Source organism: Apteryx mantelli, chromosome 15 (genome assembly GCF_036417845.1).
Source record: "Apteryx mantelli isolate bAptMan1 chromosome 15, bAptMan1.hap1, whole genome shotgun sequence".
Classification (NCBI taxonomy): domain Eukaryota; kingdom Metazoa; phylum Chordata; class Aves; order Apterygiformes; family Apterygidae; genus Apteryx; species Apteryx mantelli.
Window position 1 is genome coordinate 8,226,203 of NC_089992.1, and position 24,161 is coordinate 8,250,363.

The following is a 24,161-nucleotide window of genomic DNA, read 5'->3' on the forward strand; positions in this document are numbered from 1 at the left end:
TTTGCTCATTTTTCCTTAATGGGCCCTGTTCAAATGCAGATGTCGGGATGGGGGAATGAGCAGACAGATAGCAGTTAAGGTTTGGTAATTGCCATAAAAAGAAGATACAGAGCAAGCATTGCTAGGAGGAAAGGTGAACTGAGATGAACACGAAAAGGAAAAGAGTTTTGTCTGGAATATCCTCCGTGCCAACCTTTCCAGCTGTTCAGACGGAGGAGCGCTTTGCTGTGCCAATCATTCTACAAAATTGTCTTTGCGTAACATGAGCCCAAATAAAAAATTGGGACAATTCTTTGTTGATCCAAAGGAGATAAAATACAAAATTGTTGTGTAAAAGTGACCATTAAAAAAGGAATGTAAGGGTGTTAATATGGTTTTGGAAGTTTAACATTCTGCAGCTTACGAAGTACTTAGAATTTTATGAAAAATGTCTTAAATATGTCTTTTCTTTTTTGTTTCAGTGTTTTGGGGTCATGAAACTTAATCCACAGCAAGCTCCACTATATGTGAGTAAAAAGTTTAAACACTCTGTCGTCTTCTGTCCTACTATTCACATAAAATGCTTCCCATCCCCATTTTCAGGGATTCTGCTCTTTTTTCTCTTTGCTCTCTGTATACATTATTTGTATTCCTTCGCTTGTACTGTAAATGCCCAGGAACAATGCTCAGGTTAGTTAGAGCTTCACCATCTTTCAAGTAGGCAGTTTTAAAGAAGTTTTTTGACACATTGCAATGCCGTCGTATAAATGTCATGGTGCAGGAATCACCCTTTTTTTTTTCCCTCCATAAAGAGTGCTTGAGTGAATGGCTGTGCTCTTGCAACTTGATGTGTTGAGAGCCTTAAGAAGGAACTGCTTGTGTGGAAAACAGGACATCCTAGTGTGCAGTACTCACCCACTGGGATAATGTTTTTCTGGTCAGAGTTTTAAACGTAGCAGGGAACAAGTGGAAATAGCAAACAACTAGAATGTGCCACGACTTGTGCAGTAGGGTATGGTTGACGTCAGTCTGCTGGAAGCTCGTAACCTGGATGGCTAAATTAATAAGGAGCAAGCTTCCTCTCTCTCTTGAATAGAAGCTTTGTTGCAGAATATGGGGACTGTCAAATAAGGCCTGAATTTGTGCATGTGGGGGGTGTGCACATGTGTTAAATTTGTGCCAAAGCTGCCAGCCACGTTTGTAACCATTTGCTTTCATATTGCCTCGCCAGGCTCAGAGCAGGATTAGCTGATGGAGCCATCCTATGCGTATGGGCCTACCCACAGATCTCGCTAACGCTGTGATAGAGCTGGGTGCGAGGAGGGAAAATATGGAGAAAAGATTGCGTGCAAATACAGCTCTAAGGGGAAGGAACAGGAAACTAGGAGGCCTGGTGATAGAGCTCTATCTTGGGAAGTGTTGCCTATTGTAAATAATACGTTATTTTGACCATTAATTCATGGAAGCTTTCAAATTTTACCTATTTTTTTATGAACAGCTTGAAATTTGTACTACATTATATTACAGTTTATGCTGTGCTTACTGCATTAAGTATTGTTCTTGAAGCAGGATGAACGCTATGGTACGTAACCTGACTTGGGGAAAGTGGCTTTCCTTGCCATACTTTGTATTACTGTGAAACTGATTTTAGTCTGAAATTTTAAATTACAAGCATACTGAAAGCATATTGACTTTGAAGAAACTCAGATTTAAAGTTTGGAGTCATTAAAAGAGAGTGGAGTTTATGTACAAATATATGATGTTGATGCCAGATTAGAAACATACAGATGGCAGAAAGCAGGACAGAATCGTTCTCGTGTCTCTGGAGCAGCGTATGGCGTCCCGAATCTGGAGGCCTCGTTTGCCCAGTCGTCTGGCTTAGTTTATGTTCCCACCGTTCTTTGTTTTTGCATTTAATATATAATACTGTAGTGTAATATATAATATGGTAGATTTAAAAGTTCTCTTCCCTACGTGGTAGTGAGGAGGGCTACACCGAGGTCAGATTTAGCCCACTGGAAAGCCACAATCGTGTGGCAGTCAGTGTATTGTTTCTTTGCAATGCAAATGAGTTCATGGCAATGTTATTACTACTTCAGTGACTCCCTTGTATCTCTTCGCCCTCTTTCCCTGGCCAGGTGTATAAGCAAACCAGATCCTTTTCAAAAAGAACAGGTTAGATTAAAGGGGGTGGGAACACTCAGCAACCTTGGAAAATAAATACTTAGTCTTCCTGTTTGCTTTCAGTTTACATGTTGGGCACATTTTGAGATCAGTTTCCGTTTTCCTTGTATTGTTAATTGGCAGCTCAATGTCCATACGAGAGAGCTGTTGGATGCGAGTAGAACATAAACAAAAACATATCTTCCTGGTGTTTTTATTTTTCAAAAGGAAGACACAGCAGTCTTGTGGCATGGCCATAGGTAGCTGAATACCACCCATGACCAGATTCCTTTTTCAAAGTGTTGTTAACTCGACATTCCTTGTGTGGACTCCTTCTTGAGCTTGTTTTCAAAAAGCTCAGGAGAGTATCTAATGAGTTCCTCCATAACAAATTTCATCTCTGTGAAATAAATGCCAGGAAATAGAGATATGTTAGGGGATCTCCCTACATTTGACTACTTTCAGGAAAAAATGCTTCCCTCAGGTTTTACCCTCTTATATACTTGAGGCCTTTGCAGTTCATCTTTTATGCTCTCTTCCTTTTTTAAACCAAGAGTTCAGATGCAAAATGGGGAGCACTTGGTTTTTTTAATCTTGCATGAGTTTCATGCTGAAAGCTCTTTGCAGAGTGCAAGCTTTGGCAAGTGAGCAAAAATAATGCAAGAATCTGCCTTGCAAAAATGTTGCTTCATTTGGTATTTGCTTTTATCACCAACATTGCTAAGCTACTTTTAGGAGGAGAAAGCAAAAAATGACGTCTCCAGTTCCTGGAAGCCAATTACAGAGCCTGAGTGCAATTTATCCTATTTGATAGTTACCAAATTGCCCAGATGAATAACCTTGCAATTTTGACAAATGTTCTGGGAACCTGAGGTGTCCTGTGTATGTGGGACCAAGTTTTATGAGTGATGGTAAAGATGGTACTTCCACTTACGACTAGTGCAGGGATAGGAATTACTGTATTCTTCAAGTCAGTGTAGTTAAATAGAGAGATGGCCGCCTCCTGAGTCTCTCCTTCTGCTTCCTTAAATGGTTTGCACTTTTATTTGGCCCATCTGTAAAAACTGGCTGTTCTGCCTCTGCTAAGCTTGTGGTCAGTAGGAGGTCGCAGCCTATAATGATGAGACTGCCAGACTTTTGCAAGAGTCAGTGTAAAGATCACAAGAGATAAGCTGGAAAGCACTTCTTGTAGTAATAATAACTGTTGTGTTTTTGTAATTAGCGTATCCCATTTAAGTGGTCTCTACTTGTTCTCTGGTCAGTGAGGTTGCCAAGAACTAGAGCTAAGCACCGTAAGCTGCAGGTCTGGGCCAGGACACGAGCTCAGCCTTTCCTCTGCGAGCAGCTGGCCCCTGTCTTGTTTGGTGAGTTCCCCCATGAGAATTGTATCTCTTACCCGCATCTTCATGTTTCCTGTGTTTAATGCTGCTAAATGGGCTCTCAGCTTGGCCCTGCTCCTAGCGCGCACCGCGGTGCGGTCATGAGGCCTTGCAGTTAACGCCAGCAGAGGTAGGGCAGTGAAGTGGTCCTCCATATAGCTCGGCGGAAGTTCCCCGTACAATTAATGCGAGTGTTTAAACAGGTGGCAGGTTAAACAGCTATCGGGTTTGCATGACTGTTGGCACTTAATTGCTGTTATAAAGACAGTGTTACTTTGCAGTGGCCTAATACCGTGGTGTGAATTTGAAGTAAAGATGCTCAAACCCGCTTCCTCGTTCCTGAAATATCTTGGTGAGGTATTAATCTTAGCTGCTCTCCTGCTGCCAGCAGAGGCTGTAGGAAGCGGGGTGGTGGAACGGGGAAGTTGCTGGCAAGGTCTGCTGTTGGTCACATAACCGGGATGAAGGTTTGATTTCTCCCTATTAAAGGAGTGGTCCTCAACTTCGTGATACAAACTTGATTTGAATGCCGAGATGGTCTTGAGAGCCATGATCAGCATGGCACGGGAAGAATTTTAACAGAAAACAAACTCCCTCTCCTGACTTGTTCACTAGCATGGGTCAAGGTTACAAAAAGTAACTGTGTCACTTGGCTGGCATCAGTATCTCTGATTTCTTGTTGCTGTTGCTCTCATGGGTTGTTTTTTTTCCGGCATGAAATTATATGGATCATATTTTACATAGTGTCTCTGGCACAACTATGGATGTTGCTTCTGTGGAAAAGGGGGTCTATAAAAGTCGTTAGCATGCATTAATTTCTCCAGGTGCATTTTACTGCAGGATGTGTGAAAAGGAAGTCTGTGTGGCTAGACAGTCCTTCAGTTGCCTACCACAGACCACAGTCAGGAACATCTGTACTGATGCACAGATACTGGATTAAATCTGAAACTGGCTTTTCCTACATCTCTTTCTTGTATTTCAATGCTGTCCTGTTGATTTGGCAACTCCAGCGGGCACAGTGTGGTGGTTTAAGGACAGTGTTTCAACTCTGATTCCTGATCTCTCTGGGATTTTGTGCATTCAGGAATCCCAGAGAGTCAAAGCTTAAGGGGCTAAACTGTTCCATTTGCTGGCAGGGTTTGGAGTGGAACTGGAAAGTTGCAGAAGTATTTTGTTAATGGAAAGCAGGAAGTAAGGAGCTTAAGTTTTGTTTGTTTTTGTTAAATACTTGCAATGACCTCTCTGATCTTCACCCTTTTATAATGATTGTACATTTCTAGCAACAAAATTCAAAATTTCAACTGGAGTATCAAGTACTTTCTAGCTCTTGCCTGTGTTGTATTGAAAATATCGAGATCCTCAATGGGCATGCTGATAGAAAACAAAGGCATTAACATCGCTCTAAATACTGAGGTTTATTTTTGAGTGATTTTTTTAGTGTTGTGATACATTAATAAAGTTCTCTGTTTATAAATGAAATAGCCTAAATCAATCATTTAGCTTAAGCGCAACTGTTGCTAGTATCCAGGCAAGAGGAAGTGGGAAAGAGCTTTGTAAAGGTAAAGTTTTGATCTTTTTATAAATCTTACCATTAATTGAGAGTCCAGCAGGGTATCCAGCAGGAGATTTAATTACAAAGGGATCAAGGATCACAAGCTGTGTCCTTATTTCTAACCAAACTTTAATAAACATAAAGTGCACATGAGTAAATGATCAAGGTCAAGTCTTCAGTTACATAGAATGTCCTGATAATCTTACTTCAAAAGTAACCTGTGTGGCTTCTGATTTCAGCCTCGCTGGTTGCTATCTATAGGATTTTTGTAACATTATTGATCATGCTTCTAACCCACTCACATCTTCTGCCAGTCTGAAATCAATGCTGGTTTTTAAAAGAATAACCCGAGAGCAGCAGTGGGTATAAATGTGTTGGAACAGTGCTGAGGTGTAATTCAGTGGATGAGTTGTGGCGAATTAAGTGTCATCTTTTCCAGATTACCACCAAGACTACAATAGAAAAACCTTAGATCGGCTGGCTGTTAGATGGCAGTATTTTTTCAGCATGATAATGATCAGTAGGCGTGAAATGGAAAAGATTAGCAGCTGGAGAAGGATGATGCATCACTGCAGATTTTCTCTTTTGCCTTTTTGATTAAAAGGAACAACTCGTTCTAAGTCACAGCACTCCTCCTTGGCATGGTTTGTCTAAGGTGTGCCTGAATTATTTGGAGTGATAAAACCAAATGTGTCATAACTAGTGATTGCATGACAGAGTGAACACTTAATTGATAAAAATGCTCCCATTGACTTTGGTCTTTAATCAGGCCTGTGGATTGAGTCTCCTGTATAAGTTGCCACTTAAGAGCTGTGTAAGCTGCAAAGTTGCTCAGGGAGAGTTTTGATAGAGATGAGAGCTCCCATTTCCATGCCAAAATGCCATGCAACTTAATAAAGTATGAACTTCAAAAGCTTCAGAAAGAATGCATTGACCCTCTCTTAATATAAACTGGGTTTTGGGTACAATAGGTCTTCTCTTCTGTTAATAAACTACTCCTCTAGATTTCCCTGTGTTCCTTGCTTTAATCAAAAATGCAAAGAAGAAGAAAGTGCTCATGATAGGATTTTTCTTCCACTTCTGTATCTCATGCAGAATGACATACTGTTCAAGTGTACTGTGTATGCGTATTCCTGAGAAAAACTGTTGTGATAACTCTTAATGTTAGTATTTTTAGAAAAACCCTCTTTTGTATAAATGTTAAAGGATTAAAAAAAATCACAATACAGAGAACTTGTACCTTATAACAGTAGTGTCTGTCCCAAGTGCTGTGGTTCTCCACATTCATGTACAAGCATGGGCTTGGGGTATAGCAAACGTTTGAACAAAGTCTCAGGTGTGACTTGTGCAGTATTATGGGCTACATAGCCAACAGTCTTCCAAAATTTCTACCGAAGGGACAAGAGAACAAAATGAAATAGTTTTAAAATCCTAATACATGACAGTAAATGTTCTCATAAGATTGGCAGCTATGATTTAGTTACTTTTCTACTAACACTGAATTTGTTTTCTTAGTGGTATCCATGGTGACAAAAGCCACTGGAACTTCTGAATATCTGAAATCAGTCCAGCAGAAAAAGTAGAATATACCTAGCACTCTTTTGATGTGGGAATTTCTCATGAAAATCACTATACAGCAGTCCCATCTTTCTTTCTCTTGACTAGGCAAGAGGAAAATAAGCCTTGATGTTTGGTTCTGTTCTGTAATAAGAGGATCTGATAAGTGTCTTGTCTTTTATTTGTTGGGTACTTGATTTCTGCTTAATGACAAAGTAGTTTTCTGCCCCACCTTCAAAGTCTTTGAATTCTAAATTAATGGAAGGCCTCTAAGCACATTTTACAAATAAAATGTTTGCTTGTGTTACTTGTGGAAGAACCTGATTCTTGGTTGGTTGCAAGAAAGTTGGTTGGAGTGCCTGGGTAGACCCTGACTTTTGAGAGGAATGCATTGCAACTTTTCTGGTGTTGTTTCTGTTCCACAGGCAAAATAGTGTCCTCACTAAACTGTGCTCAGCCTCACCTGGTCCAGAGTCTTTTCATTCTCCACTTCCCAAATTCTAGTCTACATCATGCAAAAAGTCACCCCTTCTGCTGCCGTGGGCATCTGGCAGCTGCCGCCAGGCTCTGTGCGTGTTCCCTTCTCAGTTCCCTACCTCAACGAAGACTTCGTGTTGCACAGATTGGTTACCACAAGGCTATTCAGTTGGCTCACTACGCTTAAACTGGGCATTCCCTAGCTCATGAGACCTGAACAAAGTTAGTGTAGAACTTTTTGTAAAGTGGTCGCTTACATGGCGTAGCAGTAGTTCACTTACTGCAGGCAGCTTTGGCTGGAGAAGCTGGAGGAGGCTGCCTGACCATCAGCATCGCGTTCCTTCAAGATCAGCCATTGATTAGCTTGCAGCTGAGAAAGCCCCTTTTTAATTCTTCTTCCCTATTATCTCAAAGAGAAAATGCTGGGTGATTTGGATGCCAAGGGGTGATTTGGATGCCAAGGGGTGATTTTGGTCCCAAGCCCTCCCATAAATTTCTATTTGTTCTTTTCTTCTATGAGCAGTATAAATTGGGCTCGTTTTGCATGTTTGAATGGGACGGTGGACAGTAAATAGACTAGTTTAAACAAAATTTGGAGCACTTACTGTTTGAAATTCTGCCCTGAAGTCACTATTACTTTGCAGCATTACACATGATCTTTAAATTATATGCCTTCCTGAAAGAAAGATGCCAGAGCTGGTACAGGGGAAGGGTGGGGGAAGCAGAGGAGAGAGTGACCCCCTTCTTTTGGCCAAGCCATTAGATTAGTTCAACCTCTTTTCTGAAACTTCACCTCACTGCAAACATGCAAAAGAAATCCTTAAATTGTCACGGTAATTGCTTTATTAAAATGGAATGAAATGATATATATCTCTTAGGCCATGAATTTAGGGTTCTTTCTATCTTTTGCAATAGCTGATGAGCTGATTAGCATCTGGAAAGGCAGTAAGAGATTGCGTTTCACCCCTTGTGTTGGCTGTTAGAGCTGCCGTCCCTCCTCACGGGAGGAATGAGCAGCAGAAATGAGGACTTGGTGTATAAGAGGATGAAAATGCTCTTCAACTACTTTTCTTTTGTGGAATATATTTAGATAGAGGTTTTAAATATTAGTATTCTTCATGTCAAAATGACAAAATAAATTTCCCATCCTTCCAAAATGCTGATGCTCACTTTGGGAAGTGTTAGACTAAAGCCAGTTTTGGCAGCAAAGCTAATGGGCAATTAGTGTTATTGAAGAGGTTGATTTGATGATGGCATGATGTTTTCAAATACACTCTCAAATCTCATCTGAAAAGCCTATCTGCTCTTCTTTGTCTCCTGCACTCTACCTGCAATGTTTCGTGCCTAATTCTGAAGATTACGCTGCAAGCAATTTATTTGAAAATGCTCTTCCATCACCTGGCTCAATAAAGCAATCCCATGTTGTGCACAAGTGGAAAATAAAATAGTGTCATTAATTGTTCTGGGCTCAGATCAATGCTATGTACTGCCATCAAGTGGCAGTTTTGTTACAGGACAGATTTTCCATGATGCTTTCTGCAGGTCTGCCTGCATTTGTATCTTTGTTTCAGAGTGTTTCTTTTAAGTATTGCAAAAGTTTTATCTACATAGTGGTTGTGGTTGGGGGCAGGGGAGTTCTTCTTCCAGTAAGATATAGTTATAACAGTTTGCATTCTCCAATGACAAAGAAAGAATGTCGCTTTAAAAATTGCCCCAGTTATTACAGTAGCTCCAAGTACCATAGCTGTGAAATATTTAAAGAGTAAGGGAGGATATTTTGCAGCTGGCAGGGAAATCAGCACTGTGAAACACACAGTTGCTTGAGCTGTGTCTCTTCTAGGGTTTTGCTGTACCGTAGACAAGGCTGAAGTATGAGGAAAATACTATCCTTCTGCTATCTTATACCTTCCAAAGTTAGTTCAGGTCTGATTTTTTTTTTCCTTTACAACCCATCAAGACTGCTTTAGAAAATATACCAGAGGCAGGAGATTGTGTCAAATAATGTGTCATCATATGTACTCTATCTTCCAGGAACTGTGACTGTCTTCTCTTAAACTCCCTGATGCTGAGAGAATAGCTCTGTTCCTGTTGCTTAGTCACTGAGCCCGTGAAGACTGTCTGCTATTTCTCCCAAACATTAAGATTTTTGTTGTTGTTGCTATATGAGTAATTAGCAGGAAGTGCCGTCGATCACCAAGCAGCTAGTAATAAAATTGTACGGTTCAGCTCTTCAGAAATGTAGTAAGGAACAGAGGCGCCTTTAGAAAGGGGCCAGAACAAGGCACCCCTATCATTTTGGGTGTGTTCTGTACGATATGTTTGCTGCAGTTTCCACAGTTTCTGAGAAAACACTAATAGTGAGATCTGTACTTTTTCTGGAAACTGTTGAATGGTGCTGAGGGGATATTCTGCTATAGAGAAATTCTCTCTCTTTCCTCTTCATGTCCATGTGGGGGCATCACATGGCGACTTGCACAGTTCAGGCATCAAAACCAGCGTGTTAGTCCTTGTGTTCCTCCATACCTTCCTCTTCTTTCCTGTACCAGAGCTATATGGCGCCTGCTGTGGAATTTGGGGTTAATGTAGGTAGTTGCTTATTTGGACGGGACAGGACATCGTGACTGAGAACAGCAAGCATGCAAGGCTTTAAATGAATGGCCTGGCTAATAATAAACTGCTCAAATAAAGGAAAAAGTAAATCAATGTTTTCTTCACTATACTGCCAATTTCACCCAAACAATAAGATCACATTCCCAATTATTTTTCATATCGTAATAGTTCTTCCCTACATGTTTGTTTGTAACACAAATATGTTTGAAAGATACTTACTTCTCCCATCTTTTCTATTTTTCTACTTAATTTTAATTTTTGCCATTTTACTGTTAATTCTGTCATGTCTTTGTGCATGTTAAAAAATCATTGGAAATGACCTTGGCTGGTTAATGCAGCTACATTGGCTATTAACAGCACATTCTAGTTGCTTGCCTGTCTCTATGCACCACAGTAATATTCCTTGTGGATATACCCATAAATTGTGTCTTTTCCAGTGCTAACGAGACCCTGTTACTTTGATGGATTTTCTGTTGCCAGTCTGTAGAGATCTCCTTCATGCATTAATATGTATGTAATACATATAACAGTCTCTTGACATGCGATAATGATTCATCTCCGGGCTGATTGAATTGGAGACTGAGATGTGCTCTGTCAAAGGATGTGGACTACTAACGCAGGCTTTTCTTAAAGTGTATGCATTTCTACTGGAGTTCGTGTTGCTCACACTGGTTCAGAGTGTGCAATCCACTCCTTGGTCTCCTTAAACCATTTCTCCCTTTGCAAATAAGCCCTGCTGCGGGATTAGACACCTGAACTGGCTACTGGTAGTAGAGCAGTGAGATTGCCCTAATAAATGGGCTGTAACTAAGCTGGTTCTGCAGACAGTCAAGTCGAGCATGTCCACAACTGCATTTTCAGCATGGGAAGCGCTCAGGATGGATCTGTGGAAGCCAGCTTGGGCCTGGAAGCAACAGTGCCCGTAATATCTGTACTTCTATCTGGCTATCTAGCTGCCTCTATCCCCTCGGCACTGATAATGGAGAGCTGAGTATTTATCAGTGCTATATTTATCATAGGTCTGAATGGTTTCCCACATACTCCTTTTACCCAAAGAGTCTTAACTGTGTGATCTTTTGACTTTGTATCCGTATTTTGCCCTTGTGTCAATCATTTATCCCTCAGAGTGCTAAGCTAAATTTATTTTTGGACCAAATTCTTTTTCACCTTTGGGGAGAGAAAGTGGTGGGGAGAAGGAGGAGGGAGTTATTTTGCATATATAAATCTGTGCTTCGGTCATAACTGTGTAGTTAACACTGAAATAGGAGATCGGCTGTGTTAACGAAATACGGAATATATCACCTCTGGTTGCTATGTGGGCTGGCACTAAAGCATTTACCATCATTCTGTCCTTTTTGTGGCCTGAGGGCAAGAAGTTATGGTCCTTGTTTGTATTTTCCTAAAGACAAGAGACTGTATTGCAAAATCTGCCTTCCTCATCCAAGAGGGGCTCAGTCCCCACGCCACTAACCTGAAGCCTTTCGCTGGTGGAAAAACTAGCACTGCCATTAATTTAAAAGGAAAATAAAGATAGGCTTGGAGATTGCGATTTAAAAACAAAACAAAAAAACACTGGAGTCATTCTAGTTGTCTTCCTGTGTGATTTGTTTTCTTAAAACAAAAAAAAAAAACAACATAAAACATCTCTGCCTCATGCTCCTTTAAGATCAAGGAGTTTGAAGTCATTCACAATGAAAAAGGACCCAACCCTACCCCAAACTTGGCAGTTTGCCCTTCTGTTTATTTCTGGAGTCTTTCCCTGGAGGGTCTTATCTGCAGGAGATTGCAACACCGCGGCAGAATGACATCCATCTTTCCTTACGCTCCTGACCCAGGTCATTGCCTTTATCAAGGGGGATATCTCCACATGAGTAGGGATTTCTAGAGCTGCTCGTGTTCGGGCATATTTCACAGCGCTACCTTTGTTTCTGGGGCTTGGAGCTCTGCAAGATGAGTGGAATTTGTCGTGGTTTTTCTCCTGAGCGCTCTTCTGAGTCGATATGCATTGGCAGAATTGAGGATGCCTGTAAGGATTGCTCTTGTCTCGCTGTAACATATACCTCTGACCTGTCCCCTGGTCCATTCCTGTCATATACATGTGCCACAAGATTGCAGGGTACATGGCCATATCTGCAAAAGGATTTGGATGTTTCAAAATGCAGCGTTGCGGCAGCTACGAGTGGAGTACCAGCAAGCAATTTACAGGTCCTAGTAGTGCCCATAAGAGGGAAAATACACTCAGGATTAGCAGTCGCAAAGCCACCCGTGCTAAGGCAGAGAGGGAAGGTGACTTAGCTGGAAATTGTGAAGGTAGGACCTGTCCCCAAATTCCATCTTTTTGGGTTTAAGTGCTTGTCTGCATCTATTAACCTGAAAAAAGTAGCCTTGAACAGCTTGCTCGACGTGTTTTCCTGCTATGGAAGAACAGAGCATTGCTCTCGTTTTAAGAGACAGTGATGGTCGTGCTCAGCATCTGCGTAGCAGCTCTCCAGTCAGACCACTTAGTCAGATCTGGGAAAACTGGGTTTTAGGCCTTTCTCAGTCTGAAGGGTTATTCCGGGAAATGAGAGTGCTCCAATAGTTACTCTAAAAATAGTTGCCCGAACCCCCATCTCCTTTTCCCGTCGTGCGCGAGCACGGCTGGGATTGTTTTGTGCTCTGCGCAGTGATGCTCCTGTATGACGTGGGCTGCGAGTGTCCTTTCCAGACGCAGTTCTCGGGGGGGTTACCCACGTGTTTTGCGCCAGCCCTGGGTGACCCTGGATGCGAGTGATAGTCCAGGCTGCTCAGCTCCACTGAGACGGTGGCACAGCTCAGGGCCTGTTTGATCTAGGCTGCTGTTGATCTATTTTACTGGCAGAGTTAGCTATTAATGGCTTATATAGCATCTAAACGGTTATGTTTTGGTGTTTTTCTTGTGGGGTGATTTCTGCTGCATTTTCAAAAGCTGCTTTATCATCGTTTTCTGATCCACCAGCTGATTTCAGAGCACTCTGTGGTTCTCAATTGAGCTGGAGTCGTCTTGACTTTCCCTTTGATTTTGTGTAACTTATTTATTCTCGGTCCTGAGCACTTTCCAGCGAAAACGTAATGTAATTGAAAAGCCAGCTTTTCTATTAAAAGCTGTTTGGATGGAAAATACTCAGTGAGTTCTAACCATTATTCCCGTCTCATTGATGGGGAAACTTGAAGCACCGGGATGTGAAAGGACTTGCCTGCTGCTGTAACGTCAGCCTGATTCTGTGTCTGATTCTGTAAATGGGGTAACAGCGAGTCCATCTCCATCTGAAAATAAACAAACAAATGAGCCTGAATTTCTTGAATTTCTTGAAGGAATAAAAAGAAACCACAACTGTGATTTGTGTGTGTCTGTCCTCCTGGGAAAGCACTGGTGCTTTCTGTAGGGGAAAAAAAAATCTGTTTCAAAAACATACTACTTTTGTGTCGTAGCATAATGTAATAAGCAATAATCCAACAAGAATCTGATTCATGTTGTGAATACTGGAAACAAAACAAAACTTGTTACACTGGCAGGTTACACTTACTCATCTAATCCACAGGCTAATCCAACCTTGTTAGTAAAGCACCAGAATGCTGACTTCTGCCATAGCTCTTCCGAAGAAAATATATTGCAAGGAAGGTTTCTTTACTTGTGTGTGAATCTCTAAACCATCTACTATCACAGAATGGTTGAGGTTGGAAGGAACCTCAGGAGATCATCTAGCCCAACCCCCTGCTCAAGTAGGGTTGACTTTCTGTTCAGCAGAACCATACTGGCTGGCATTACCTGGATGAAAAATTAGCCAGAGGGGGCAATGGTTGTCAGCAGCAGTTTTGCTTGTTCATGTAGAACAAATGCAGGATTATTAGTTGTTAGTATTTTCTTATTAAAAGCAGTATGTGAAACTAGTGTTTGGGTGCTTCAGTATCGCTTTCCAACACATGCTTTGTTTCCATAAGTATTTTTAGCCTTTGTATGTGGGGGGAGGTCAGAGTGGGCGGTTAGTGGGTCAGGTAACATACTTCAAAACTCCCAATAGGAGCCATGAGAAAAAATGTTTTTGAAATCACGTGCTTCACATATAAAAATGCAGCTTGCCTTTTTTGTAGAAACTTGAAAATTCATTAGCCAGCACGCTAAGAGTATGTTCCCTTCCTAGTCTATCTTAGATAAATATACCTGTAGCTGGTAGAGCTGATATTCCCCAGGGAAAACTCAACCTTGCCAGCGAAACTCGCATTTCTCAACTGAGGTCTCGAATGTGTGGATTTGCAAGGGCCGTCCTTGTGATCCCATTATACAGGATCTGGCATGACTGATTTCTCATAAAGCAGATTTCCAGAGCCTGAAGGGGGAAGGAACAATGTCTTTACATGCTTAAAACAATTACTACTTTTTAGAAGGTGAATACTGTTTTTGAACTAATAAACAATATAAGCGATCTTGATTCTTTTGCATTTAAAGATTGTTAGCTTCACTGTCCTTTGCAAATATTGGTAAAGTCACCTATAAAAATCCTTTGAAGGCAAATCTGTCACCTTTACGGACACAGAAACCAAGTCTCAGAAAGACGAAATGGTTACTCACAGTTGCTCTTACTTTGTCTATATGCAATTTATGTACCTTTATAATCGCAGTGGTTGAAAAGCAAATACCTCAAATGGAACGATGTCCTAATGCTGCCAAAGCGTACTGACAGCAGGTGGGTTGTCTTTCTCTGCTGTTGTTTTTTAGAAATCATAACTGCATTAACTAAGCCAACAGTTCAGAGTTGTGCCACGCTAAAATCACTTTCTGAATTGTTGTGTGGTAGTTTAAAACTCCAAATTAGGGCTGCCTTTTCCAATGCATTAGTCACTTCATGAGGCAAACCTTAGGCTTTTTCCCTCCAGTTTGAGAAAGCGAAGGTATTTACAGTAAGGAGCAGCATCCACATTCTTTACATCATGTTACAGCTATCTGAAATGCTTTTTCATGGATTTTTAGATCAAATTGAAGGTGACCTTTTTCATGAATGGACAAAAATGGAATGTTTTCATTTCCAATGGGCTCTAAGCCAAGTAAATATTAGTCGATCCAAACTAGTTTTGAAATTAAATTATTCTTATTTGTTGGAGCATTCCAGAGAATTGCTTTGATCTGTCTGTACTTTCACCAAGGGGATATTGGCAGACTAGCCTTCCATTTCTAGCCATCAGGATGAAAGAGGGGTTATAATAACCACCTTGTGTGGCAGTGATACTGAACAGATGACATATTTTGGATAATATTAAATGAATAAAGGTAAACATACTTCAATTAAAATGTTTTTGGAGGCTGAGTTGCAATAGTGCTGTTGGAAACTCTTCTATGTGGGTTGAAGGAATTTGGCTACATTTGTAACTGATTTTCTTTAACTCCAGAAATGTTTCAGAGAGACTTCTTCTGTACATTATTTCCTTTTCAAATAGATACATTGTTTCAATGGAACTTTTTTTACTTTTAAATTAAAATTGGCAGTGGACAGCAGAATTGTTAATGCCTGGGGAGTAAAACCGTGCACTCGAGGAGGACCACCTTTCTTAGTTAGTGCTTTGTCGTAGTTCCTTTCCTTCTGGGATCTCAGATCACTTTATACAGTGAGTTGTGCCGTGCATGGTACAGATAAGAGATGGCTCAGAAGATACCTGTAAGTAAACTGAAATGTATAGTAATTAAGTGGTACCTTATCTGTCTTGCTAACAATGTATGAAGACAACCTTGAATTTTAAGTTAAATGGTGAACTGTCTCTCCATTAAGAGCTATGGAGACATAGCTGAGGAGCCTTTTAGATAGATATCAGCTGGTGATAATTTGTGTTTCCCTTAGACTTAAACATGCGGTAAACTAAATGGAGCTAGACTATAAAATACAAACAGAATAATTTTGGTTGGAAGCGACTGCTAGAAGTCATCTGGTCTAACCAACCCCCCAAAACAGGGCCACCCTCAAAATTTGACGGATTGCTCAGAGCCTTATGGTCATGTTACCTGTATTGGAAGTTCAACTATCTTTTTAAGTCCCAGTTTAGACAAATCTCGAGTTATGTGGAACCTCTGGTGTGGAGGGTGCCTTACATGTGTTTACACAGGCAGCACATTATATTATCCTTTTTATTCTGCTATTTTGTGATTAATAACTACATAGATACATTATCTTTTGTGACAGTGCTGAAAATTAAATTGTTTTTCCGTGAAATCAAATGTTCTACTGGCAAGGGACTAGTCCACATGTGTAGACACGTGTCTTCTCAAATGTATGCTGCAGATTTACTTTCACGGGAATCGGGCTAGCTGTACTTACATTCTGAGTTAAAAAAAAAAAAATCCTTTAACAGATACTGCTTTAAGCAATCAGTCCTGCTGATGAGTGGCCTTAAATGTCATCTGCATTTTAAGTCCATTTAAGTATTTTGTATGTTGATGCCTTAAGGGAGGAACAGTTCAAACAAAAACAGATAAAAAAATCAAAGCACAAAGGTTTGTAGGTTAAAACTTAGCTTTGTTTTTTGAACATCCGCTCAAAACTGGATCCATTTGCTTGGAATTTAATATTTAGTCTTCAACTCAGCATGTGAACTGGTCATGCTTGAATTTAAAGCTTGATTTTTTATTTATTTTTTTTTGCACCTGTTTTTATTTTAGCACCAAGTGTACACAATATATACTTTTGCTATATGGTTCCTTTATCCACAGCTGGAAGTCTGGTCTAATGTTATTGTGTGATAACTTTCTTAAACTTATATTTGTATCTGTGCAGCCTGTGGAAATGCAAAAGAGCCTCTCTGCTCCATTTTTCTCTTTTTAATTCATGGCTTTCTTTTTTTGTGTTATAAGACAGACCTTTTTTTTTAAAAAAAAAAAAAAAAGAAAGACTCGAGTCTGGATGTGTACCATGCTGAAAAAAACCTTTTTTCTATCTAAAACTGTAGTCCGTGCAACTCTGTCCCTGACAAGCGGTACCAGACAGACCAGATCAAATTTCTCATGTAAAAGTTAGTCGTGGCTGGCATGCTCTCTGCTGTGTTCCCTGCTGAATTTTTGGACAGGATTGCACATGCTAAAGTAGCTTTAGTTTCCCGTGTGAGAGGTGTCTGCAATACAGATGGGCTGAACTGGGGTCCTGGAGCACTGGAGGACTTCCCTAAAGCCAAGGGCACCGAAAGGGAGCTGAGTCCCCCAAAAACTGGTGGATGGGAGACATACAGGGCAGCCAAGCTCCAACTCCCTCCGGCCTGGCAGAAGATCATCTCTTGGCTGCTGGGAGCATGCCGAGGTTACAAGCGGGTGGATGGGGCAAATCAAAGAGGGGGAGAGCAAGACATGAACTTGGAGAAAGCAGCTGTGCAGAAATGAAGGAGTTGAGGGAGAACGAGAGGAGACTTGAGATGGAGCACAGGAAATGATGCTAGCATGGCATCAGTGTACTGGAGGACTTGGAAGTCTTGAGATTTTTCTTCGATAATTATATTTGACAAAGTGAGAGAATAAACTGAACGATCTTAAGGAGCAGGTTTTAAATGAAATGACATGCTTATTTTATTGGATTTGCAAATTAGAATTACATAATCTGCAAAAAAAAAAAATCTTTTCTAGATTTGCAGCATTAACCATATGCTTAGTGGTGGCAGGGAGTTGACTAATGCAGCTGCAGTATAAAACTGGGACATCCAACTGGTTTTGATCTTGATAGAAAAGGAGCAGAAGATGATCACAGCATAGTCTGTTGTTCTCAGTGTCTTGTGGTTTGTATAGTTCTTCTTCAGGCAGATAAATGGTGGGTAGTGAGAGCAAATGAACATCCTTCCCTTAGTGCAGCTGTAACTGCAAAGCATCTTCCTTTCCCTTCGCTTCCCCATGGCAGGTCTGAGTTGGGGGATGCTGTTGCTGTGCATGCAGGTGTATGGATTGCCAGTGTATTTACTGTATCGTGTCCTGCGTTACCTGTGATAACCATGTGCCTTTTATGCACTTCATTTTTGCTCACTGCTGTTCTAAATCCCTAAGATGTTGTAATAAAGCCACCTAAAAATAGGTAGGTATGTTCAGCCAACAAGAGATAAATGGCAGATTTCTCTTCTTACACAGTCAGGTTTTTAAAAGCTACTGGTTTTGATCTGTACAAGGCTTTTCATCAAGGCATGATCTTCCAAAGTATTAAGTGAGAAGAGCTCCTGCTGCCCATGCAGCGAGGATGTGAACATGGTGGTGGTGCGATGGTCGTCGCACTATGCGGGGATAATACTCAATGTCCTTTCTAGATGTGCATGTGAGTACATAGCTCTCAAGGTGAAATGGAAGTCAAATTTCAATTCTAATAGAAGGTAGCCTGTTTATCTCATATGCAGGTCTAAACAGTATGCATTTACAGTAGTGTTGCCCTTAGTGATTTTCGGAGTTGTCAGGCACTATTGCTCGTAGCTCTGCTGCCTGGTTGTTGCAGTCTGCTGATGTCCCAGTTGTCCACATTTTTTCTCTTGGAAGCTGAAGAAAATCTCAGTGGAGATGAACCTTTCTTAGCTTTGTGGGTTTGTAGATTGAGGATGAGAGATGTGTTCTGTAATTAAATTAGGTCCACTGAAACTATGAACTTAAGGGCTAGCTTGGCAGAGGAAAAGGTGGATGTTCAAACAAGAAGTAAATAAGGAGTTGGCTTGTTCAGATGTCTGAAGACGGAAGCAATTTTAGGTTTTTTATCCCTGCTTTATTGTGTTAGTTATATATATGGGGGGGATATGTATATGTGTGTATGTATAAAATTATGTGTGGGTATGTGTTCAGGGAAATGTCAGGTGCTGTCATGATTTCACCACGTTGTTATTTTGAGTTTGTCCTTGAGACTTCCAGGTATCTCTTCCCAGAGCTGTGCTCATCATACTTCCTAGATGGTGCGCTGGCTATAATGCTTCATATATAGTCTGGCTAAGAAGAGTGCTGATGAGGACTTGCATGTCTGAAAATTAGAATGGGCCCCAAATCATGTGAAAAGGATGCATGAAGAAGAAGCAGGAACCTGGGAGGCAGAGAAGTTTTATTTTATACAGTGCAGGTCTTGCAAATGTAGCCTAACTTTTTGTTTTTGTCCTTTCTCCTAGGGTGACTGTGTTATTACAGTGCAGCTGGCTGAGGAAGATAAAGTTGAAGATGATGTAGTTTTTTACTTGGTATTTACTGGCTCAACTGTCCAACACTGCACAAGCACTAGAAAGATTAATTCGGGGAGTTTGGAGACCATTGCTCCTGGTAAGCACTTACCTTTCTTTGCAAAACAGTGTACTAATGTATGAAATTTGGTTAATTCAAGTAGACTTAAATGTAATGTTATCTTGGTCATTTTTTTTCTCATTTGCACATCCACTGAGAGAATAATGTGTGGTTTGGATGACTGCTTTTGCCTTTTAAAAATCCCTTACTTGATTTTGTCAGAATTATGAGACTGTGAAATAACAATTATTTAGTATGTGTGTATAGAATTCTATGGCAGAAAATATAAAGTTATATTTACATGTAGTAAAAAGCTTCTAAATACAAGCCAGATAACAGTAGACATGTTTGCAAGGTTAGAGATGCTGCTGTTCAAGCGATGTCCAGCCTGGGAAGTTCTAGCTGCGCTTGGGATCTATTTAACTTGAAGAGAGGTTCATTATTATAGTGCTGTTGAAATACAGCCCTTTTGCCCCTTAACCCTGTCATGCAGTTCAGAGCAGTAACAGTTTTTCTGAAACTCTTGCAGAAGAAATGATGTGTGGTACTTGGTGACTTCCCCCCTAGCACAGAGAGTTCAGACAGGGCGATTTTTCACATTAAAGCCCACCACTCTTTTTAAGGCTTCGTGCAGTTAACAAAACAAAAGGAAAAAAAATCTGCACAGCATTTTCCTTTGGTGACTTCAGGACCGTGGGAATGAACATGTTCCAGGCTGCGTTCCTCACCATTAACCTTTCATTCTGACTTGTTGCTATGCAGCACATTGGTACTAGTGTGAGAAAAATGTCTGACATTTTCGCTATATACAGTATAGCTTATGCGATTGAGTGTATTTCTTGGTTGGTTTTTTTTTTTAATCTGTCTCTGGTAGCTATTGTTTTATGAGAGATGTGTGTTAAATACAATTTGGGCTGAAGAACTTGCTATTGAAATATGGTGCTTCCTCCTAGTCATTAGTGGCTAAAAGTTGGCCATCTTATTTGCTCACTTCCGTCTCTTTTTATGCTGTTGGGGTTGTTGAAATTACTTGGGAAGAGAAGTCTTTTCACAGTTCCTGATTACTGGAACCCAGCGCAATCAATTAGATTAGTGATTATTTTCTCCCAGAAGAGAGGGCGAGCTGGTAACTCTTAGCCTGCCTTTGTGTCATGCGCATGGGGCACACAGCAACTCTGACAGCATCGGCTGCAATGACCTCATCTCCCTCGCGGGACCTGAATGACTGAATTGCCAAGAAAGGAACTGAAAAGCTTCTGTGTTCCCTCTCAGCCTGTAAAGGAACCGGCGTACTTCATGGGATTTCCGTGCAAGAGTAATGCTTTCCTACCATCACTGAGCCTAACATCCTCTGCGCAGCACTGGGCACCGCTCGGACAGAGACATGAGCTACGAAGCCAGGACCCGCAGCGGTGGGGAGCCATCCTGGCTTTATCTGTCCTGCTGGTCCCAAGCAGACCTGAGTCACGAGGGCAGGCTCCCTCTGTCTCCTCTTGCCAATATTAGTAGCAATAACCGAGTCTGACTCCACTTCCCATTCAAAGGGAAGGTAGATAATTGCTCTCTATTTTTCCTTTGTTTTTAATGGGTGTTTTGTTTTGATCCGTGACTTTGTTGAGTGAGATGCTACATAGAGATGGTTCCCATCCCAAAATGCAGCTTATATCAGGGACAGATTTAACAGGACTTCAAGGAAATGTCCCATTCCTGACAGTCAGCTAGCACAGTCCAGAGCTGCAGTATGAGGGAAGAGGTTACACCTACCTTACGTATATTTTAAAACAACTGTTTGGGTCACACCATCTGCTGTGTTCATACTTCATTTTAGAGATATTATCTCGGGAAAAAAAAAAGAATTTGGTGGTGAAAGGGTCTGTGGGATGAAGCAAGTGGAAGAAAATCATTTTCTTCTACTATTTGATGAGACAGATGTGCTTGTCCAGTGTTATTTCAGCACTATTCTAATTTTAATAAGAACATGATTTCTTTCAACCCAGCTCTTCCTCCTCCTACTCCTCCTCCTTCCTGAACTCTACAGTGCATCTGTAATCATGTGTTTACATTGTATATTCGGCCAGTTGCCTTGGAAATGGTTGTGGTGACTCATAGCTAGCTTTATTTGACCTCACTGCAGGATTAGCCATGGACAAGAGACAGTGTGTGGGAGACCAGCCCTTGTTTAAACATCCTAGCCTGGGCAATTAGCAAGTACTGTGTAGTTACAGAGGTGAAGTAAACTGTGCAAACAGCTTTTAGCCAAAAGCTCATCCTTCATTTACAGCTTTGAGCAGCTTTCCTTTACCTCTGCAAAGCAGGACATGTTGCATATCCCTAGGAGCGCACCAGCTTCTCGAAGGGTGGCCAGTGTCACGTAGATGAAGGAATGGCCGATTAACTCAAGAGCATGCCAAGACCCTCAGCCAGCCTGCCTTAAACCTCATATGCTTCCCTTACAAGCTCTCATCCTTATCCCAAGTCTTCAAAGTTTCATATGGTCCCCAGCAGACTTCATCTGAAGTCCATCTGAGTGCTGGGTCTAAAAGGGGAACTTTAATTCTGTTAAAACTAGTGTAAAAACAGAAATTGACCTTTTTTCTTGACTTTGTCAGTAGAAATCCAAATGTATTGGCAATGTGTGGAGGTGTAAGAAACAAAGAGAAATGAATTGGTTAAATTTGCTGCCAAAATTAAGTAGAATGTTTTAGCAAAGCTTTCAAAGGAGATCACTTTTATTTTTTTATCATAGCAACATAATGTGGTTTTAGGCAAGAAATTAAAGAAAATGAAATGGGAATATAAACTGCCAGAATACCTCCTGAATTCTCACTGTATATGAAAATTCTCTATATTCTGAAAGATTTTCTCTAAAGGAGAAAGGTTCCTGTTCAAAAGGAGGCCTTTATTTCTGTTCATAATAAAATAAAAGAAAGGATTTCTGATTGTAAATTTATGGAGCAGCTTTTCCTTTAAATTGAAATACTAGATTTTGCTTTCTGTTTTGTAATTGGCTTGCATTGTGTACAAGACTGTAACTCCCAGGCTGATGGTTTGCCCTGGCAATGCTACCTGTGGAATGATGCTGTGGAGTCTCTCACACTTAATATACAAATAAGTAATAAATTATTATTATTGAGCTGGAAATCACTCTTTCCATAGCTGAGACGAAAATATATGAGCATTCCTTATCCGCTTCAGTACAAAGTCAGCTGGATTTGCCTAAACCAGTGAAAATAGGTCACCCTGCTTGAGCTGCTGTGGTTGACCTCCTGCCCTCGTTCGTATGAGGGTTTCTTGGCTGTGCTGTGGCGCTGGGAGCCTCGGAGGAGAAGTAAGCTGCTGGAGGGCTGTTAGGTGGGTAGGGAGGAGAGCAATATCTTAACTCTAACATATGTCAGTAGAGCAATACACATTTACCCCCTTAGGACTACTGAAAAAATAATGTGCACCATGGTGTGTTCATCTTATGTTTTACTTGATGTTACTTTCCTGACCGATTTGGATTTCCTTTTTTTTGGCAGTTCTTTGTGCAGTTCCTTGGCTGTGCGTTTTGCCACGCGCTTTGTACTCTTACTGGTCTGAGACTTGTAGCCATTGCACTTATTCTTCCAAAGCTGTAGCAGTAAATAATCTGGTTTTTTTTTCTTTTTATACATTCTGTGATGGTGCAAAACACATTAGGACTCTCCTCTGAATCATTTCCGTAAGATTTTAGATCTGAAACTTCTTGTCTACTAGGAGCGGACATTTGAAGCCGTAGGCATTTTTGATACATGTTCAAAAACACAAGGGAATAGGAATCAAAGACAGAAATGGCCAGTGCAGTAACAATGCTGCTTTGCCCGCTGTGCCAAGCCGCCTTTGGCTGCCGGTCACGTTGCCTCTTGGGTCGTGCATCTGGGCTAGCCAGAAACTTTACTTTCTGGCTTCTCGGTCCTGTGCCTCGTGACTACTCAAGTGAAGGGGAATTACAGCCTGAGTGGATGTCAGCAAATTCAGGCTACCTTGAGCCTTGTCTATGCAGATTTTAAGTGAAAGGAGGAAGCCCTGGGGGCAGATACTCTGCCGGATGTCCTTTCTGATTTTAAAAATGGGAAAGGATGAAGGCCAAGAGTATCTCTTGTTCCCGAGTGAAGCAACAGAAACCAATAGGCAGCCAATGCAAGTTACAGATCCTGGGTAGTGATGTATCCATTAAAAACTGTACCATCCCTTTACACTAATTGAAGCATACTTAGGGATTTACAGCTGCATGTAGTATCAGGCTTGAGGTGAAAACATCCTGAATTCTAATAATCGGGTATATGTGTACAAAAGAGAGTCTTTTGGTCAGGGAAAAGATTATAAAATGACATAAAGAAGAAAACCTGCTAACTACAGGTGCAGTAAGGTTGTCTGGCATACTGCTGGAGAGAGGAGGCAGGGATGGGGCCCAGGAGGCTCCCGGGATTTGGGATGTGTCCTGGTTTGCTGCCTTGTTTGTATAACAGCAGCATCTACCAGCTCCTAGCAGGGCGGGAGAGGAGCCCAGCCGAGGCTGTTAATCCTTTACCAGGAGATTAGGTGGATACTGTTAAACCTCTGCTGTTGGTGTTGGGAAATAACAGTGGATCTAATGATCTTTCCAGCCAAAGCGCCCTGAAGAGGGCACCTGAAGTTGTAGCTAGATTTAGATTCAGAAATTATTCAGGAGACAAAATACTTGTACTTGCTCTGAAGGATGGGCTGGAATAGTTACACTGTCCCACTATTGACTGTATTATGAATTTAAGGGGAATAATTTCCGCTTGTAAAAAACATGACAGCAGCTCAGCTGAGAATAACTGAAGCATCAAAATAAGCAACTGAGTCACAAAAATTAGGCAATGAGTGATGTTTCATATGCTCTCAATAACTTTTTCCAGCCTGAGTACAAATCAAGTTGCATAGTCCATTAAGCTTTCTGCTCACCCCAGTGTAAAGGTGCCAAACACATATTTTGTCATTGCTTCACTTTCATTATTAAGATGCATCAATTTTGAAATGATCTGCTCCACATTTTCCATAATTTGAGATATTTTCCTTGATAGCAGAGGCACTTAGCAGTAGGGCAGAACAGTTTCAAACTTTGCCTCATCAGACATGTCACTCCCTGTCTTTAGGCCCATCTGCGTGGCAGACGGAGCTGCAGCTGTAGTGTATATCTCACCCCTTTGGGTATCATCAGTTCCAAAAAACTGTGGCA

At 41.1% G+C, this 24,161-nt stretch overlaps 1 protein-coding gene across 3 annotated transcripts in view; it reads left to right on the forward strand.

Moving 5' to 3' along the window:
* The window catches only part of AKAP13 (A-kinase anchoring protein 13), a 236,478-nt gene that overhangs the window by 69,992 nt on the left and 142,325 nt on the right, over positions 1–24,161 (forward strand). For all 3 annotated transcript variants that reach the window (XM_067305659.1, XM_067305657.1, XM_067305660.1), the window contains exons 3-4: positions 462–506; positions 18,832–18,979. In XM_067305659.1, coding sequence (XP_067161760.1) covers positions 474–506; positions 18,832–18,979 — 181 coding nt within the window. In that variant the 5' untranslated portion in view covers positions 462–473. The remainder of the gene's footprint in view (positions 1–461; positions 507–18,831; positions 18,980–24,161) is intronic.